This window comes from Macaca nemestrina, chromosome 9 (assembly GCF_043159975.1).
Source record: "Macaca nemestrina isolate mMacNem1 chromosome 9, mMacNem.hap1, whole genome shotgun sequence".
In the NCBI taxonomy this organism is placed as follows: domain Eukaryota; kingdom Metazoa; phylum Chordata; class Mammalia; order Primates; family Cercopithecidae; genus Macaca; species Macaca nemestrina.
The window spans coordinates 18171573-18193363 of NC_092133.1; the positions used below are offsets into that span (position 1 = coordinate 18171573).

A 21791-nucleotide genomic window follows, 5' to 3' on the forward strand; every position below is an offset into this window, starting at 1 on the left:
ATCAAATCTCTTCATTGCAGTGAACAATTAAATATCTTCAACAATTAAATATCTTTACACCGTATGATACCTATTAAAATTCAAATTTCAGATTAAGAATGAAGATTATCAAGCATAAAAACAGCTCAATAGACTCCTTTTTACATATACTTGCTCCTGACAAATATTTTAATAATGTGATGACTATAACTGAATGTGCCACTGAAGCTAAATGCTTTTAACACCTCTGTAAAAAGGACAAGCTATATAAATGAATTCATCTTTCTAGTGTATTATAATATTTCCACTTATCAATATACACTTATTGTTTCCATTCATTAGCGCATCCCAAAAGAAAGTTTTCATCTTTTTAACAGGGTTACCATAGAAATTTGTTTGGGGTTAGTGTATGAAGGGGTCATATCAAAATTGAAGCCTTTTGTAGTTTCATTTTTTTTAATGTGTGTTTAAGAGCCCCTGAATTCTCAAGGGTGTTATTCAAAAGTCATAACATGACTGTCCTCTGAATTTAAAATTATGCCACAATAAGTATATCTGTGTTTATGAGAAAACAAAACTTTAGTTAAAAAAGTAACACATCTAGTTGAAGGAACACAATATGTTAAAACATTTCCAAAGATTATTTTCATTTTAAACTTTCATTACATTTGGAAACGCAACTAGTACAACTGCTGTAATAAAACTAAATAAATTCTAAAAAGAAAGAATCCTTTAAGTAACTTTCATTTACTGTAACACATAAACTGTCATTTTACTAATCAAAGGTGTCCTCTGAGCTTTACAATAATTGATCTCTTCAATGTTTTGAAGAGACAGTAACATTCACATAAAGAAATAATAGTGGGTTATTTTCCTTTTGGAAATACTACAGTTAATCTAATATTTAAAACTGAATAAAGAGAGGATTAGACATAAACATATTTTTACCTCCACTCACATGAAGTCTATAAATGGAATTATCACATAACTACAACTAGTGTGGTTAAAAATCTACAGGTCTCTTAAGACCAAAATGAAAACCAATTTCTTAACATAGTAGTTCCCCCTTAAATATGTTTCAACACACCCAGGGGATGCCTAAAACTGTAAATACTACTAAGCCCTATACAGACTATGTTTTTCCATATATATAAAAAACCAATGATAAATTTTCATTTATAAATTAGGTACAGCAAGAGATTAACCACAATAACAATGAAATAGAACAATTATAATAATATGCTGTACTAAAATTTATGTAAATGTGGTCTCTCCCACTGTCACTTCCCACCTCCCCCCAACATTTCTTTCTCTCAAAGTATTTTAATGTTTTTGGACTCCAATCGTCTGTGAGTAACTAAAACTATGGATAAGGGGGGACGACTGCAATATAAACATTACTAGCTAATAGCAGCTCTCTAATACTCATCAAAGTCAATGTCATCTTTACTTTGGACATCAATATATGAATAGTTTCTAAAATATTTAGGATTTTACATTTAAAGGAATTTATTAAAACTATATTTGAGAAAACTCTTCACAATATTTTTAACGTGTAATGCTATAGCATAACATAAACTCTCAAGACACGTTTTCTTTTTTGGAAGTGGTAGCAAATTAAATGCAAACACTATTATACACTTTAATAGAAAGAAGCACTACCTGGATGAGTTTTGGAAAGAAGGGTATTATATTAAAGGAATTTCCAGAGGACATAGTAATATTAATAATACAGATATAAACTGGAAAGTGATCCTAATCTAGCTCCCCTCTACTATTTCTCTTTTATCCTTTCCACATCTACCACATATATTGAACGATTCTGACTTCCAAAAGATAAATTTATATTAATATTTTAAAAATTAAAGTAGTATCAGCTGGCCAGAGCACCTGTTTACTATGTAATAAACAGCATTACTACACTGAGATAATACAATATTAGCCAAAATCACTTTGTCATTTTGAGAAGTATGAAAGTTTTATAGCTAAACTATTCATATTAGTTTTAACAAATATTAAATATCATTTTTAAACTTTAGTTACATGTAGACATTTATAGGGCTTGAAAGAATAGACCACAACTGAGAATTAACTCTAGGGTACAAATCCTTCTTTTAAGAGGTAAGGAAATTTAACTAGACCACTTACTTATATTTAGCTGCCAATTAATGGTAGAGTTACAATTCGATATTTTCACAATGCTATATTTACATAGACACATTTTATAAAGTTTAGAGATCAGATATTTAAATAGTGCTCCTCACGATGCAATGGGAACCGAGGATCCCTGATTGATTCAGCCTTCTCTTCTAATGATTAAGGACATAAATTGTCACTTGCCCTATTCCATTATGGAAGGAAGGCCTTCACACTACCTGCCTATAATTTTGATTTTTCCTTCCCAAATCTATAATTTTACTGTAATAGATCATCTAACATGTCTAGATGATTGTTTACCTCTGCAGAGAATTTGACTTCTTGCCAAATATTTATATATTTATATTTAATAAGCTTTTTCAATTGGATTACTTTTTAACATGCAGTCATTCCAAGTAAACCCTCACTGATGTTGCACTGGCCAGATACAGAAAATCAGAGAGGCAGAGAATATTAAGATGAATGATTTATTTGAAGGCAGGGAGGGACTCCAGTTTACAAATATATTATACATAGGTACTGATCTTTGATGGGTGCTTAAAAATAGACTAAGAAGAACTCATGTCACTTACTAATTCTACAGCTTAGAACACCCTGGATTATTTTTAAATCTTTAAATATTACATTTTTTAAGTGGAAAAAAGAAGGTAAGCAATTATACTGTTGTTTTATATTGTTACCAAAAAAAAACCCATATAGAAATATATGGAGAAGTGCAATAGCAAATAAAATACTAAGATTAATACTAATAGAATATAGTATAATAAAAGAATACTGATAAAAACAGAAACTAGCTTTCTGAATAAATGAGATATAGAAGAATAAATCTACTGCATACTTTTGCTCCTCAGATGATTTTGTTTCTTCATTCCTTTCAATTAACGAATATACACAATTTACATAATCAGTTGTTATTTTGTAAGAATATTATTGTTTTAATCAATTTTAGGATTATAAGAAAAATAATTAATTCTAATACAGAAATTTATCCAATGGATGTGCTCTTTAAACATAGTTGGATTATTAGATAATCAAAAAATGGAGAAGATTTGATTCTCAAAAAGAGAATGTTATAATAAATTTCTAGGCTATAAAATCTTTTTCAAAACCAAAAATATTTATCACTCAGAATTTTAAATTTCAACAGACACTTAAGAAAAATAAATTATGTCTTTATAGCATAACTAAATGCCTAAGTTAAATATATTACAAAATCATTTAAACATAATAAATAATTGTATTCACTATAAATTCCAATACCATTTTTAGAAACTAGTTTGCAACACACCAATGCCTTTACAAATACTAACTTAAAATTACAGTGATAAAGTTTGCTCTAAAGCTTAAAAAATACTAGAGTGATTTTTGAATATTAGTATGTAAAAATGATTTGAAATTCTGTATTCTAAGACAGCATGTTAATTAACAGACAATAGAGATTCACTTATTTGCTTAAATCTTTAAATGAAAGATTAAATAATATTACTGATACCTCTCTCCGTCGAGAAGCCCAACAAGTTTGTTTGATCTTCCATACCACAGCAGCCACCAGCAATAAGGACAGGAAACAACTGGAGAATAAAACACAAATAATTTTTGCTCAAAACTTATTTGAACTATGTAATGAAAAAAAAGTACATGAAAGACTCAAAAATATATGTAAGTAATAACTTTGTCTAGATAAACAATCAAAAATAGGATAAATTTCCAATGTTTAAAATGTTCTCTCAAATATAATAAAAATGTACAGGTAGAAAAAATATTTACATTTCTTGCTATAGATTATGGTCAATATTTAGAATTTTCTCTGTCAGAAGGAATGTAAATTTATAATTCCATTGGTCTTATGAAGCAACAGAAATCACAACCAAAATCTATTTAGAATTGCTATTATGAGTCATAAAATACGGAAATTTTATAAAACCAAATGTTACACATGTACATTTATATTATTTTTATCACTATTTTATATATGAACATATTCCAGTGGTTCCCAACCAAAGATTATTTTGCTCCCTCCCCCTAGGGATCATTTGGCAATGTCTGCAGCCATTTTTGTTTGTCAGAACTGGGAGAGGAGTGCAGGGGTGTTGCAAGAATTCTACAACACTGAAGACTGTCCCCAGCAGCAAAGGATCAGCAACACGAAATATCAGTAGTACCAAGGCTGAGAAACCCTGGCATATGCTAATGTTTACATTAAGAAATAAGTCAGTTACAATGCTCATACATGTGGTCTAATATATTAGGTACTATATGCAATAAACTATGATAATGCAGGGTACTTTGTTAGAAGGAACTCAAGCCTAACAAATCTCAAAATGACAGAGATTTACATGAATCTCATTAATCAATTGCAACCCTGTATCACTGTTTATTTTCCCCTTATTTGCTCTGTAGTCATAGATTATGCTATGAGAAGACCCAGAAGTGAACAGAACTGGGCCATTACAGATTCACTGGTCACTGGACACCACAAGTAAAACCTGGTACTCATCCTTAATTGATAATCACTGTGTTCATCACTTGAGTCACTCATAAGCAGTGACAATTTTTGACACTTTCCACTCTTGTCAAATCTTCAATATATTTTTTCTCCTTGCCTATGCCTCATTTGAAGCAGAAGACCTTAGAATATCCTTCAATGACAATGATAACAACAATGTCAATTTTAACATCTATCCATTGAGTGCTGCACACATTCCAGATGCTGTGCTGGATACGTCACACCGATGATTGGATTTAGTCTTAGAAATCCTTCAAGATAGCATATATTATTGTTATTTGAGAAAAGAGGAATCCAGTCCTCAGAGATTTTGAAGTTCATTGCTTATAGTCACACATGGAGTAAGTCGTAGTACCCAAATACAAATCCAGCTACTTAAGCCTCAAAGTTTTTTCCTTTCCATATGCTGGCAGCTCTGAGTGTGCCCACTATCTCATAATCATTCTGTTTCAATATCCGTTCTCTAATCCTGCCTGCAGAATCAAAGGAAATCTATTTTTTTAAAAGTCAGTGATACTAACCTTTCCAACCATAGAAGTGATTTTAACATAGGTACCCTTTATGTAATATTCAACATTTTAGGGGACACTTTTCTCAGAATTTGTTTTCAACAGAAAGTCACCATGATTTTCTAGAAATTATATAAACTGGTGTTTTCTCTACTATCAGACTTCAACTTCTCAACTGACAATACTAATCATTCATTCTTTAAAACTCTCTCCTGAGTACTTTCTTTCATTTTGTTTTGTTTTGTTTCACTCAATACTTCCTAACTCAATATAGGTTCAATGAATATAGGTTACATTCCAAATTCCCTCTTTTAAATTATGGACATTCCTTAAAATTCACTTCATGCAATTGTGCTCTTCTTTTCTCTTGCCCTCAAAGAGAAAGCACAGTTATTTTCATGATTTCAACTATGACCTCAATTAAAATGATTTCCAAATCTGCATCTTTACATCTGTCAAAATGAGAGCATCTTATCCTTGAAAGGGATATAAAAGATTTCTTAGTTCCAAGTCCCTCCCAGGAAGGAAGTTCCCAGTACAGCTCTGATAGTGATACAGCACCTAATTAAATACTCATTGTAGCTGAGAAGTTGAGAAGTTGCTGACTCACAACTTAGTGCATTCTATTTCTAGTTAATTCAAATTTTGAAAATATTCTTTTTTTTTTTTTTTTGAGATGAAGTCTCGCTTTGTCACCCAGGCTGAAGTGCAGTGGCACAATCTTGGCTCACTGCAACCTCTGAACCTCTGCTCCCGGATTCCAGCAATTCTCCCACCTCGGCCTCCTGAGTAGCTAGGATTACAGGCATAGGCCACCACCCTGGCTAAATTTTTTGTATTTTAGTAGAGACGGGGTTTCACCATGTTGGCCACACTGGCCTCGAACTCCTGACCTCAGGTGATCCGCTGGCCTTGGCCTCCCAAAGTGCTGAAATTACAGGCATGAGCCACCATGCCTGGCCAATATTCTAACTTCTATCAATCAGTGCTGTGTCTGCCTTCTAGGTTAAACAAAATCAGTCCGCTGTATGCTAAAACTTCTTTATATATTTAAAGAATAGACAGGTTTTTTTGTATGGAGGATTGCCTCAAGTCCAGTGTCTCTCAACAAGGAATGTTTTTGTTCTCCAGGTGATATCTGGCAGTGTCCAGAGACATTTTTGGGTTTCACCACTTGACAGGCATCTAGTGGGATGCTACATAAATATCATACGATATATAGGTCGGCTTTCCAACAGCATTTTCCCAGCCCAGAATGCCAATATTGCCAAGGCTGAGGAACCCTTCTCTAGTCTGAATTATCACCATAGTGGTTATAATTCTGTTGTTATACCTGGATTAATAGTGTACCTTTTTTTTTTTTTTTTTTTTTGAGACAGAATCTCACTCTGTCGCCCAGGCTGGAGTGCAGTGGCGTGATCTCAGCTCACTGCAGCCTCTGCCTCCCAGGTTCAAGCAATTCTCCTGCCTCAGCCTCCTGAGTAGCTGGGACTACAGACGCGCACCACCACGCCTGGCTAATTTGTTTTGTATTTTTAGTAGAGACGGGGTTTCACCATGTTGGCCAGGATGGTCTCGATCTCCTGACCTCATGATCTGCCTGCCTTGGCCTCCCAAAGTGCTGAGATTACAGGCATGAGCCACCGCGCCCAGCCAATGTAACTCTTAAGATGTGGTACTGAGAATGGACACTGTAGATATGGTCTGAGGGTTCATTTCTCTGAATTTCAGTCAGACCATGATACCCTTAAGAATTATGACAAAAATATTAATATCACCTCAAACCTACCATATCCAAGCTTAACCATTAATAATGTTCATGATTAGAAAAGCAACTAACATCTATTGAGTAATATGTACCAAGCACTATGCTGAGTATTTTACATGAATTATCTCTTTAATACCTATAATTGCAGATGATAGATCATGTATACTGTCATGTGGTCATTGAAAACATGGGAAAGCTAAGTCACAGAGAGTTGAAGTAAATCCTCTAAGATTCAAAGTATTAAATTGCAAGTTGTTCCCTTTGCTCTCACTCCTCTGTTTCACCATTACTTTCCAGCTAAAATGTTAAAAACAATTTACATTTCAATTATATCATCCCTTACACCCAGATTACCAGATCCTGTCAACTGTTTCTTTCAGAATATCTGTTGCAGTAAAAATAGTATATATAGAAAAGTTACTTATATTCAGTAAACCCAACTTAAATACCAAAATGTATTTTTATTTGATTAATAATTCACAGCATTCCTCTTCCTTAAGAGTTACATAATAAAGATTCAGTTTGAGACAGGAATACTAGTTGAATTTCTCATGAGGAGCTTAAATTCTTTCTTATCTAAACTTTATGACTCAAGTAAACATCATTTTTGTAATGATATTCAAGGATAGCATAAAATATACAACTTTCATAATTTCACTTCGTTGAAACAAGGAGTTATATACTTTAAGGTTTCGTATCAGATGCTTTCTATGCTAATTCCTATTAGGTTAGCAGTAAAAGAGCTAACATGATGTAAAAACTTGGCTGCTAAAATCAATAAACAGTGTAAGAAAATACTTTTAAAATAATATTCTCATAATTTCCAATAAATATCAAAAATCCAGTAAAATATATCTTACTACCTGGCATACAATAGTTGTCAATACATTTTTGCTAAATAAATGAAATTTTTATTTTATTTTATTTTTTTGAGACAGAGTCTCGCTCTGTCGCCTAGGCTGGAGTGCAGTGGTGCCATCTCAGCTCAGTGCAAGCTCCGCCTCCCGGGTTCACGCCATTCTCCTGCCTCAGCCTCGTGAAATTGGTTTTTTAAATGATTTGAATAACATCATTTTTTCTAATACTGAATGTCTCATTTGGCATTATTATCTTTACATAGGGTAATACTTTATCAATGTTCTTGATTTCTAATAAATTACATTGCAAACAAAAGTGACAGTTCTCTTAAAAAATATACATACAAACAAAAACCAGTTTATTAAGAACACTTGCTTTGTTAAAAAGCAAAACAAAGAAGCAAACAAACAAACAATAAATATTTGTCATATTTATTCAGCATAGTTAAAAAGTCACATTCTTCCTTTGGTGACTACTAGAGAGTCTCTGTCTTTATTGACAATCTTGGACACCTGAAGAAGGACGAAATTCCACCATCTGAATTTCTTGAATGACCATGTGAAGCAGTGTCCTGTATTCCATGCTATCCCTTCTGAGATAGTTTGGATATTTGTCCCGACTCAAATCTCAGGTTGAATGGTAATCACCAGTGTTGGAGGTGGGGCCTGGTATTCGGGTCAGGGGAACAGATCCTTCATGGCTTGATGCTGACTTCACAATAGTGAGTGAATTCTCCTAAGATCTGGTCATTTAAAAATGTGTGGCACTTCTCCTCCCCTAACACTCTTGCTTGCTCCTGCTTTCACCATGTGACAAGCCTGTCCCCCCTTCGCCTTCTACTATGATTGATGGGACAGAGAAGCTTTGCAAACTTTTATTATGTTAAATGACAGATTTGTAGGTTTGTGTATCCTAGTTAGCTTTTCTCTATCTCTTAAATCAAAGGGTTTAATGGGTAACATTGAACATTAGTATCTTTTAATTTGGTATTGTGGCAAATTTGTCAGAAAAAAATAAGTATTTACGGCTTTCTTTCAGGTCTTCTTTTTCCATTATATTATGCAAAAGTTTTTATGCTCCATGATATAGATATTGGTGGGATAACTGGGCTTTCTTTTTTTAAAAAATAATATGTTGTATGATAATAATATTAAAAGATCTGAAAGGTTCAACACCCCTCAGTACAATCCGCCCAAAGGAAATAGGGAGTAAAAAGAACAAAGAAAGAAAGAAAGAAAACAAACATTAAAAAGAAAGTACATCAGCTACAGTAATAAAAAAGGGAAGCATAAAAACTTAGGGAGAGATATTTCAACGATTTGATTTTATTATTCATAAAATGGTCACTTTGAAAGGATTGTTAATGTAAAACAATTACATTGTTAATGTAAAAAAAAGGATTGTTAATTGTTAATGTAATAGAATATGGAACTTATTAGGTAATCTTATTTAGGTAAAATTAAAAGAATTCAATACAAGTAACATAGTGTGCTGTAAGGTTACATTGTAATGCAGGTTGCTAGTGACAAATAAATACCCTCTGGTGGTAATCTAGTTGGCCAATTGCAAAAAGAGATAATATTGTCGCTATTTTATAGCAATTTGAGGTTAACTGATCATAAATGTCAAGTCTTAAGTACATATTTTAAAAGATGGTTTGGACATATTATTTTATTTCACTGAAAAATGTTAGAAAATGAAGAAATTTACCTCCTAATAACTTATTCCACAAAATATCTTTAAATTTCATACCTTCACAACATTTAATGGATTTTTTTCTTACTGACTAACATATTAACAGAATACACTTCTAACTTAAAATGCAATAAGAGCTATGAATATTAAAAAGAAAAAAAATTGCTTATATGTTCAAGTCATCAGTTTGAAAAAAGATGAAAAATCAAAAAAGCCCAGTGGTTGAATGTGGTAAATAATACACTCATAGAAAAAATTGGTACAAACTTCTGAGGGTTGTTAAGCAAGAGTTACTGAACCTTAGGAGCACTATCAGTTAAGATTATTTCAAATGCAAGTAACAGAACACCTAACTCGAACTGGTACAAAGAAGAGATCTACATGAAGTTTACACTCTCTGGTATGAACTGAATTGTGTTCTCAAATTCATATGTTGAAGCCCTAACCCCCAGTGTGGCTGTACTTGGAGAGAGGGCCTTTAGGACACATTTAGGTTTAAATGAAGTTAATAAACATGGGATCCTGATCTGATATAATTAATGTCCTTAAAGGAGAGGCACCAAAGAACTTGCATACTCTCCCTCTCTTCCTGCATGCATGGAGGAAAGGCCAAGTGAGTACACAGTGTGAAGGCAGGCATTTGCAGAGCCAGGAAGAGAGGTTTTACCAGAGACCAATAATTGGCACCCTGATCTTGAACTGCCTACCCTCCAGAACTGGGAGATAATACATTTCTATTGTTTAACCCACTTAGTCTGTGTTGTTTGGTTATGGCAGCCCAAGCAGACTAAGACACTTCCCAAAGTCCAAAGGAAGAAAAGTTCCAGGTTTGGTCTGATCAGGGTCCTAGATACATTTTCTTATGATTCTCTGGACTATGCATAACACTACACACCAACTTTATTTTCAGGCTTGTTTAACTCTTAGGAACAAAAATGATTGCAGCAGTTCCAGGGTTTATATAATACACTATTATACATGCCCACTCCTTACCAAACACTGACAATGCAATAAATGGCATTGGTACAACCATGAAGCTGGTGAGAGATAAACCCCATTCAAATTAGATGGTTTGCTACACAGACACATGGAGGGAGTTAAATGAAGGCTGGAAAAGAATACAATCCACTAGATATCATTTATGAAAAATTTATAGAAGACTACCTATATTAACCTCTCTGCCACGGCTCTGTAACAGATTTTGAGTCTACAGAGCATCTTTAGTAACTCTTAAATATTTTCCTAAACCTCTACAGAAAATAGAGTAGTCTCAAGCCTCATCTGATGGAGTATTAGAGAGACTCATATCTAATAAGGAAAATCTTCCTGGGTAAGTCCTATTACAAGTAGCCTACCTGGATAATACCTTATTCTTTCAAACTTGTAACAAAAAGTGACAAAGGACAATGTATACAGTGTTTCTTCCTACAATGTATACAGTGTTTCTTCCTACATTAAATGTGTTTTGAAACACATCTTTTAAAACCATATAGTTAGGACAAAAGTTTTAATTATTTTGAAAACCTTTTCTAAATCATTAGTATATAACACAATAGAGAAACCCTAAATATATAGCTCAATAAACTATCACAAAGACAATATACCCTTGAAACCACCAGCTTGAAAAAACAGAACTTAATTCAATCTCTCCTTCTCAAAAAGAACTATCATATTTATTTTTAATGCTATATTTTAGTTTTGTCTATTCCTAAATTTTTTACAAATATAACACTATCATATTTATTTTTTTGTTTCTGCCTCTATCATTCAACACTATGTTTGTGTTACCTATTTTGACCCTTTGGCATTCGTTTTTTTTTCCCCCCATTGCTCCACATTATATAAGTATATTTTTCCATCCTATTATTTTTGGGTATTTTGATTATTCCCAGTTTGGGGCATGTAAAACATGCTTCTATAAATATGGTTCACATGGCTTTGATGACATGGAATTGTTGGGCCATAGAGTATATGTAAATTCAACTTTAGAATATAATGTCTACTTGTTTTCAAAGCCATCGCATCAATTTCTAGTGTACTAAAAGTATTAAAAGTTCCACATCCTCTCCAACACTTGGTATTATTTGTCTTTTTCTTTTTATCCACTGTAGTAGGTATATAGTAGTATTACATTGTGGTTTTAATTTGAAGTCCCAGATAAAAATTAAGTCGAGTGCACTTGCATATTTTGTTGGACACTTGGATGTCTTCTTTTGTGACGTGTATGTCAGTTTATTGTCATTTTTGGAGGAGTTTTCAGACTATTTTTAATTGATTTATATGAGTTACATAGTGTGAATATAAGGCCTTTGCCTTTTATACAGTTTGCAAATATATGATACCACTGTGTGACTTGACTCATTATAATGTGAATGGTGTCTTTTGATAAGAAAAAGTGTTCTTTTTTTTGTAGTGTAATTTTGTTATAGTATTTTATGTGTCCTGTTTAAGAATCCATTCTATATTCTAATGTTATGAAGAATAATTCCTACATTACCTTCTAGATGCTTCATTGCTTTTACCTTTCCTCGTAGAATTTATTTTATATTTGAAGCAGGGATCAAATGTCACTTTTCCCATATGCATAGGTAATAGATCTAGTACCTGATGAAAGTTTTCTTAAAGCACTAAACATTGAGAGATAGTCCTTGACTTGGTAATTAAGAATGACTACTTCCATTAGAGCCCTCTCCACTGTTATTTCTTTTTTTTTTTTTTCTAGATGGAGCTTTGTTCTTGTTGCCCAGGCTGGAGTGCAATTGCATGATCACTGCAACCTCAGCCTCCCGGGTTCAAGCGATTCTTCTGCCTCAGCCTCCTGAGTAGCTAGGATTATAGGCACGTGCCATCGCTCCTGGCTAATTTTTGTATTTTTAGTAGAGATGGGGTTTCACTATCTTGGCCAGGCTCATCTCGAACTCCTGACCTCGTGATCCACCTGCCTCACCCTCCCAAAGTGCTGGGATTACAGGTGTGAGGCACCACGCCTGGCCTCTGCTGTACCCTTTAATCCATCTCTCTTGTACTACCTTGACTTTAAAAGGGATTGAGGTCTTGTTTATACTCTATAGATAATGTTGATATTCTCTACAGAGATATTTTGTTTTATCCATCTGGAGGCTATGGTCACGATGTATCCAAAGCTTTCGAAGTGCTTCTTGAGTCTGTCCAGCAGGAGGGTCACCCACTGTTCAGTCCAGGGCCAAAGCAGAGTTCTACCTGAGTTCAAAGCAGAGCTCAGTTCTCAAATTCTTTGGTATGATAATGTTAATTAGGATCAGATTAGCACACAGGCAGCTCAGGGGTGATCCCAGAAGTTTATAAAGCATTTGATGGGAAGGCTTTTCTATCTCCATTATCTCTCAGGTCCTTTCTGGTTTTGTGGGCTCTACTTTTCCATCATATGGCCAGAAACTATACCCTTTTCCTATTGCGCCACGTTTTGTGCTGGGAGGACAGATAAGAAGGAAATCAACAGGGTTTATCTTGGCTCTCTGTGACCAGAGCTCCCCTATGATTAGAAGAATATTCCTTTCCCTTGGGATTTTGGTTCTTACAGCTTCCTGCTGTGAGCCATTTTGCTGCTGCCCATGTTCCTGCTTCAACTGACTGGGGGATGGGTGAGTGAATTCAGGAAAAGGAAAAATGGAAGGGAGGTCTCCCTCATTCTCTCTGAGTTTAAGAGTTCCCTTTTCCACATCATGGGCCAGATCTAGAGGACTTTTCCCTGTCCAAACTATAGTAGTTACTTTCAAGTTTCAAATTGCATTGACTTCAGGTCAGGGGGCACTAAAGGGGAAAAATGGCAAACTTCTAGACAGTTCAACAGTACTTTGAATTCAGGTGTTCTCTGCTCTGCCTGCTGATATCATATACCAAATAGCTGCCCATGAATTTTGTCTAGGTTTTATGGTTGAGTTCAGTTAGAGAAAAAGAGACGTGTGTTTACACACTCTTACCCGGGACTGGAACCCTATGGTGAATGTTTGACAAAGTTGCAAAAGCATTTCAAAATGGAAAGGATAGTTTTATAACAAATCATGGTGGAACAACTGGATATCCACATATGGAATAATCAGCATTGAATTACACCTCAACATAAACAAAAAATAACTGAAACAGATCACAGATCTAAATGTACAACATAAAAATACAGTCACGTGTCACTTAACAATGGGGATATGTTCTAAGAAATGCATCATTAGACAAATTTCATCGCTGTGCAAACATCTTAGAGTGTGCTTAAACAAACACTGATGGTGGCCAGGCGCGGTGGCTCATGCCTGTAATCCCAGCACTTTGGGAGGCCAAGGCGGGAGGATCACGAGGTCAGGAGATGGAGACCATCCTGGCTAACACAGTGAAACCCCTTCTCTACTAAAAATACAAAACACTAGCTGGGTGTGGTGGTGGACACCTATAATCCCAGCTACTTGGGAGGCTGAGGCAGGAGAACGGTGTGAACCCAGGAGGGGGAGCTTGCAGTGAGCCAAGACTGCGCCACTGCACTCCAGCCTGGGTGACAGAGCAAGACTCTGTGTCAACAAACAAACAAACAAAAACATTGATGGTATACCCTACTACACATGAAAGCCATTGGTATAGCTTATTGTTACTAGGGTAAAAACCTATATAGCATGTTACTGTATTGAATACTGTAGGTAATTATAACACAATGGTTTTTGTGTATCTAAACATATCTAAACATAGAAAAGGTAAACATACAGTAATATAATCTTATAAGTACTATCATATATGTGGTCTTTGGCCAAAATGTTATGTAGTGCATAATTGTATAAAACTCTTAGAAAGAAATCTATGTAAACTTGAGTTAGGGAGAGTCCTTGGATATGACATCAACAGCATAATCAATTTTTTAAAAATGCATTAAATTGAATTTTATAAAAACTAAAACTTTTCACTACATTAAAGATACCATTAAGAGAATGAAAAGACAATTCAAAGACTGAGGGAAAATATTTGCAAATCACATCTGGCAAAAAGAGTTGTATCCAGAATATACAAAAAACATTCAATATTCAAAAATAAAAAGCAAAACTAAAAAGCAATTAAAAATAGGCAAAAGATTTGAAAAATACTTCACCAAAGAAAATGAAAGTATAACTAATAAGCACATGAAAACATATTCAATGTCATTAGCCATTAAGGAAATGCAAATTAAAATTACCACAAGATACCACTGCACATCTATCAGAATGGCTAAAATAAAAAATGTTGACAGGACCAAGCACTGGTGAGAATGTGCAACAACTGGAACCCTGAGCTTTGCTGGTTGCAACACAAAATTGTGCAGTCACTCTCTGAAAAACAGTGGCAGTAATTATAAAGATGAATACATATCCACCCTGTGATCCAGCAACCCTACTTCCAGGTATTTATGCTAGAGAAATGAAAACTTATGTTTGTGTAAAACTTGTATGTATGTTGATCATGCAGCATTATTCATAAATACCAAAAAATGTAACAATCCATATCTCTCAATGGGTGAATGGATAAACAAAGTGTGATATATCCGTATAATGAAATACTACTTAGCAGTGAAATGAAATGGACTATTGATACAAAAAAACTGCCTTGGATGAATCTTAAATGCAGTAGGCTAAGGGAAAGAAGCCATTTGAATGACATTCGGGAAAAGGCAAAAGTGTGAGAACAGAGATCAGGTCAATGGTTGCCAGGGTGTATGGGTGGGGAGAAAGTCTAACTGCAAAGAAGGTATGGGGTATTCACTGGGGCTTTGGAATTATTCTGTATCCTGGGAGAGCCGGTAATTATAACAAATGATCCATGTGTTAAAACTCACACAACTGTACTCCCCTCAAAAGGAATTTTACTGCACAGAAATTTTTAAATGCTTCCAACAGAAGTAAAAAACAAACACACAATAAGGACCAAAAATATGCTGGAAAAAAAGGCAAGTAATTAACCACTGCCCCGTCTAACAATGAAAAAGTGACTGGTATATTTAAGTATGAGAATACTTATGCTTTGAATTATACAGGTAAAAGGAAGCTTTTAAACAGTGGAGTTAATAATGTATGTTTAAAATAACCACTTTGGCTAATTTACATACAATATATTGATAGAAGGAGAACTGGGGTTCATGTAGAGTATTAAGGAAAGAGGATTTCAATGAGTCCCAAGTATTCAAGTGAGTTAAACAGTGACACCTATAACTGAGCTACAGAAAACTGGAAAAAAAGAAAGTTTGCCAGTACAGTAAATTCAATTTAAAGCATGTTAAGTTTGAGGTGTAAAGCAATATTTAAGTCAAAGTGTGAAGTTACTGACATGACTCTCGGAGAAATCTATTTCAGCATCTAGTACACTAAACCTCAACTTTGTAAACTAGATGGTGAACACCGGTTTGACTAAGTTGCAAGAAAATGTACCGTCACTAGTTTACTCCCAGTGCATTAAATATTTTGCTTTACAAGAACAGTTCGGTCCTAAATATCTACTTTATTCCACAACAAAACCATGGAGAAAATTCCTAAGTAAACTTCCAATACTGTAAGAAATCATGTATTGTTTCTACTTAGCAAAATCCATATCTTCAGGTCTCATTTCCATTCACATATCCATCATTATAATCTCATTTTTTTAAACGGGGACTTACATGTATTTGTAATTCTTCACAGTGCCTTTACCCATTTTTAAAAAACTTTCTGGCAAATATACCAGGATTATACCACTTTGATATAGAGATTCTGTGACTAAATTAGGTTTACTTTTTTCTCTAGGGAGTTACATTTTCTTCTTTTTTCTCTTTCAGAATATCTTTATGTACAACATGATTAAATGTCTTATTTTTCCCGAATCATGAACACCATACTTAGCTTTGCATTATTCTGCCCACGTGCATGCTTGCTTCCATGTAGCCATCTTTGATTGTTTTTTTCAAGTGCTTAACTCTTATTATTTCTTTGCCTGTTGTATTCTTTAGATTCTTCTAATCTTTCATTTTTAATTCATCTAAATATGCATCATCTCTCACCACTTTATGCCCACCAAGATGGCTATAAGAAAGGCAGTTAATACAAACTTTAGTAAGAATGTGGAAAAAATGAATGTCTGACCCTTGCTGGTAAGATTATAAAATGATACGTCTTCTTTAGAAAAAGCTTGGCAGTTTATCACAATGTTTAACCTAGAGTTACCATGTGATCAACAGTTCTACTCCTAATTATATACTTAAGAGAAATGAAAACATACATCCACATAAAAACTTATACACAAATGTTCATAGTAGTATTATTCACAACAGTGAATAAAGAAGAAAGAACCCAAATAACAATCAACTAATAAATAGAGAAATAAAATGTGTTATACACATAAGATGAATTACTATTCAGCAATAAAAAGAAACGAAGTACTGATTCATACTATGTTATGGATAAGAAACATTGTGCTAAATGAAAGTAACCAGTCACAAAAGAACACGTATTTATTGTATGATTCCATTTACATAAGATGTCCAGAATAGGCAAATCTATGGACAGAGAGTAGATTAGTGATTTTTCAGAACTAGGGGTATGTGAGAGGGAGAGGAGTGACTACCAATGAGTACATGGCTTCTTTTGGGGATGATGACATGTTCTAAAATTGATTGCGATAATGGGTGAAGAATAACTGTGCACTTTCAATTGGTGGATTCTATTATATGTGAATTGTATCACCAAATAAAACACAAATTAAAATTAGAAATTGGAAAATATGTTTAAAAATTAGACAATGATAAGTAAAAGTAAAAATGTTAAAGATTTTTAGTTCTCCTATACGATTCAGGAGGATAAAAGAGATACCGATTAATATTATTGTTAGTTAGGGAAATACGCTTGTTAAAATTTAAGAGTAATCATTAAATAAAAAATATAAAACTATAATTCCTAAACTGCTAAAAGGAAAATAAAAGAATATTGGAAGCTCACTCAATTAATAAAAATCAGAGAGAAGAAAAAAGAAAATTTCCATTTATTTCCCTGTCACATAAAATTAAGAGATTCTCAGATTATTAAAACAAAACAAAAACATCCAGATATTTTTGGTATAAAAGAAACACACACAAAATATAACAACAGAAAAAATGTTAAAAGATATGCAAAAAGACACAGACACATTCTAATAAAGAAATACTATATTGATGCTAAAAATGTTCTTTAATGCAAAAAGTAACAATAGGAACAAAGAGAAATCCAAACAATTAAAACAATAATTCAACTCCACTCTCAGTAAAGGACAGAACAATCAGACAGAAGATAAAAAAAAGAAACAGAGGTCTAGAGCAATGCAATAAACCACCAAGATCTAATAGATATATACAGGATACTCTATATAAAAACAACAGAATACATATTCTCCTGAAGGGCACAGGAGACATTCTCCAGGACAGAATATATGTTAGGTAATAAATTATATCTTGAAAGATTTTAAAATATAAATTATAAATGTACAAAGTATCTTTGCCACCCACAGCGGGATAAAGTTAGAAATCAATAACAGAAGAAAAACTTGAACATTAAAAAATATATGGAAATTACCAACACACACTTGATCAATGGATGAAAGACAAAATCACAATGAAATTAGAAAATATTTAGAGAAATGTGAAAATTAAAACACAACATACCAAAACTCATGGAACCCTGCAAAGCAGTGATAAAAGGGAAATTTTTAACTATAAATATACTAAAAAAGAAGAAAGATCTCAAATACACAACTTAACTTTACAACTTAAAGGACTAGAAAAAGAACAAACTAAATTCAAAGGTAGCAGAATGAAGGAAATCATAAATATTAGAGCAAGATAAACAATAAAGAAAATAGAAAAACAATAGAGAAAATCAACAATACCAAAAGTTGATTCTTGAAAAAGAGCAACAAAATTGGCAAACCTTTAGTTAGACTGACTAAAAAAAATAAAAGAGAAAGAAAACTCAAATTACTAAATTTAGAAATGAAAGTGGGGTCATTATTGCCAATTCTATAGAAATAAAAATGATTATAGAAGAGTATGATGAACAACTGTACACTAATAAATTGGATAAGCTAGGTGAAATGGACAAATCCCCAGAAATATAAAATCTACCAAGGAATAGAAAATGGAATAGATCTATAACCAGTAAGGAGATTGAATCAGTAATCAAAAATACCACAACAAAGAAGCCCTGAACTCAATGGCTTCACTGATAAATTCCACCCAATCATTTAATAAATAACTAATACCAATGCTCAAACTTTTCCCAAAAAGTGAAGAGGAAGGAACAATTCCTAAATCATTCTATAAGGCCAGCATACTACATATTAATGTCTACAGAAAGCAGCTGAAGCAGATTATTTTTAAGGAAGGAAGGAAGGAAGGAAGGAAGGAAGGAAGGAAGGAAGGAAGGAAGGAAGGAAGGAAGGAAGGAAGGAAGGAAGGAAGGAAGGGAGGGAGGGAGGGAGGGAGGGAGGGAGGGAGGGAGGGAGGCAGGGAGGGAGGGAGGGAGGGAGGGAGGGAAGGAGGGGAAGGAAGGAAGGAAGGAAGGAAGGAAGGAAGGAAGGAAGGAAGGAAGGAAGGAAGGAAGGAAGGAAGGAAGGGAGGGAAGAAGGGGAAGGAAGGAAGGAAGGGAGGAAGGGAGGGAGGGAGGGAGGAAGGGAGGGAGGGAATGAGGGGAAGGAAGGAAGGAAGGAAGGAAGGAAGGAAGGAAGGAAGGAAGGAAGGAAGGAAGGAAGGAAGGAAGGAAAGGGAAGGGAGGGAAGGAGGGAGGGGAAGGAAGGAAGAAAGGAAGGAAGGAATGAAGGAAAAGAACGGAAGGAGAAGGAAGGAAGGAAGGGGAAGGAAGGAGAAGAGGAGAAGGAAGGAAGGAGAAGAGGAGAAGGAAGGAAGGAGAAGAGGAGAAGGAGGGGAGGGAGGGAGGGAGGGAGGGAAGGATGGAAGGAAAAATAGGCAAAATTCTCAATAAAAGGGTAGGCACAATTCTAATATAGAAAAAACTTCAGAGTATTAATATTGTAAATATGTCAATGAATTTGTAAAATGAAACAAAGAGGACAATTTCCATTAAAAAGTCAATTACCAACTAGGTCAAGAAAAAATTAAAAACATGCATAGATATAAATATTACTGAAAGTTAGTTAAATTTAAAAATCTACCCTCAAAAATATAAACTACAAAAAAAAATACAAACACATTACCAAAATCATTTTTTACAGGTTTTATACGTCAGTTCTATCAACCATCACACACAACAAATAACTATTGTGCCAACCACTAAGATATATACTTCTTTGGCCGGGCACGGTGGCTCACACCTGTAATCTCAGCACTTTGGGAGGCCGAGGTGAGCAGATCACTTGAGCTCAGGAGTTTGAGACCGGCCTGGGCAACATGGCGAAACCCTGTCTCCACCAAAAATACAAAAAAAAAAAAATTAGTCAGGCGTGGTGGCATGCACCTGTGGTCCCAGCTACTCGGGAGGCTGAGGTGGGAGGATCGCTTGAGCCTGGGAGGCAGAGATTGAGTGAACTGAGATTGTGTCACTACACTCCAGCCTGGGAGGCAGAGTGAGACCCCATCTCAGAGAGAAAAAAAAAAAGTACTTCTTTGATCGCTGATGGCAGAGAGCATAACTGACTGGTGGCCCCAGCTACTGCACTCTGAAATCCATCATTTTATTCACACTGAGCCCATGCTTCCCAAGGGCTGTCCTTAGTCAAGGACTAAATATGGCAGAGATACCAAGGCAGGCCTGTTCCTGGGAGATGGAACACTCCTCTGATGGGTGACTTTTGCTCAAGGCTGCACCACTGGCATTAAACATTCTTAGAAGTGCCTTGCATTCTCAGGCTCTTTCACTCACCTTCCCTTTCTTCCTTCTCTCCCTCACAAAGGCAGGTAGGCATTGTGGTCTAAAGGTTTCCCATTATCTCCCCTCCTCTCTCCCAATTTCCCCTTACAGGAGTTCCCCTAACACATTTATTGCTTATCTTATTTCATCTTGGCTTCTGTGTCTGAGAGGACTTATGGTCCAAGAAAACAAAAGGTAAGATGGAGATGAGGAACTGATTCACTCACTGACTGGCAGGCTAAGAGGACAACATCCATGTTGGTGGGTGGAACACAGTTCCTGGCAGAAGACTTAAATTGCTAGATTTCACCGGTAGTGACCTAAGAAAATGCCCTGATAGAGAAAAAACTTGAAGGTACAGCAATTCAGGCATTTGGAAGATGGGGAAAACACCTTCAAAAGAGACTGGAGTAGACTGATTATCATTACGTTGTACTGATACCTGCAGAGGGATAATGAGAGACTGAAGGCCATTAAAAAACCTTACTGGCTAAATAAAAGAGCCAGTGGGTCTCTTCCATAGCTTTAAATGAGGCCCTGATGACTGACAGCAGAAATGCCAATATGAATGACCAGCAGGATGATGATCTAATTGTTATAGAATTGCAGAGTTCCGGAGATGACAGAATGCTAAGTCAAAGAAGTTGTGTTATACGAAAGGGCCATGGTTCAGGAGACCTAGGAACCTGAAATATGGGATAGGAATATCTGAATGAATGCTTCTGAAGATGTTGGTTTTACCGCCCGCTTTCCTAGTAATACTTAGCATTTTGTTATGCTGGAAGACACTAAAGAGTTCTTTTCTCTCTTAGGTAACAGGTGCCCCCTCACAAGCTGTCACCACTTCTTTTCTTGGCTGCCAGACTGATAAGTGGGATTAAATCACAGCATGACCCAACTGAGCCTGATAAGAAAGAAAATGGATTGCACAATTGAAGCAGGTGCAAGATTTAGGGAGCATGTACTGGCAGGGGCTGTGGAAGTATGACTAGATTTAAATATTTGATAAAGGGCAATGAAATGTTAAGACTGGATAAATAAAAATTCATTGATTTTGGTGCACATTTTAGGGACCACAGAGATGTAATATCCTACTGAGGATTCCAGGGAATGGAGCAAACTTGTTGCTAGAGTGACTCGTAGAAGCCTGACAAATGCAATGTCCAGTACAAGTGAAATTGAAATGCCTGAGTTGTCCTGGTTTATGGAAGAGAAAGTTATAAAAACACTGAGAGAAGGGGATATGCTGGAATGGTTCATATTATATGAGGCCAGAAGAACTACCAGGTTGTGTTCCATGGGAGGACTGAGAGGACACCCTATGCATTAAGGCTGTTATGAATATGCTGATGAGAGAGGCACCAGTATTATAAGGAGGCTTAGAGTTGGCTCTCCTCTTCAGAGCAGGCCTGAAAATAGGAGAGATAGTCACAGGGCTAGGTTTGTTAACTGCCATAAAAAGATGGAGA

At 35.0% G+C, this 21791-nt stretch overlaps 1 protein-coding gene across 6 annotated transcripts in view; it reads right to left on the minus strand.

Moving 5' to 3' along the window:
* LOC105467216 (attractin like 1) overlaps positions 1-21791 on the minus strand; it is an 882222-nt gene that overhangs the window by 424565 nt on the left and 435866 nt on the right. For all 6 annotated transcript variants that reach the window (XM_071069067.1, XM_011716729.3, XM_011716724.2 and 3 more), the window contains one exon: positions 3629-3707. In XM_071069067.1, coding sequence (XP_070925168.1) covers positions 3629-3707 — 79 coding nt within the window. The remainder of the gene's footprint in view (positions 1-3628; positions 3708-21791) is intronic.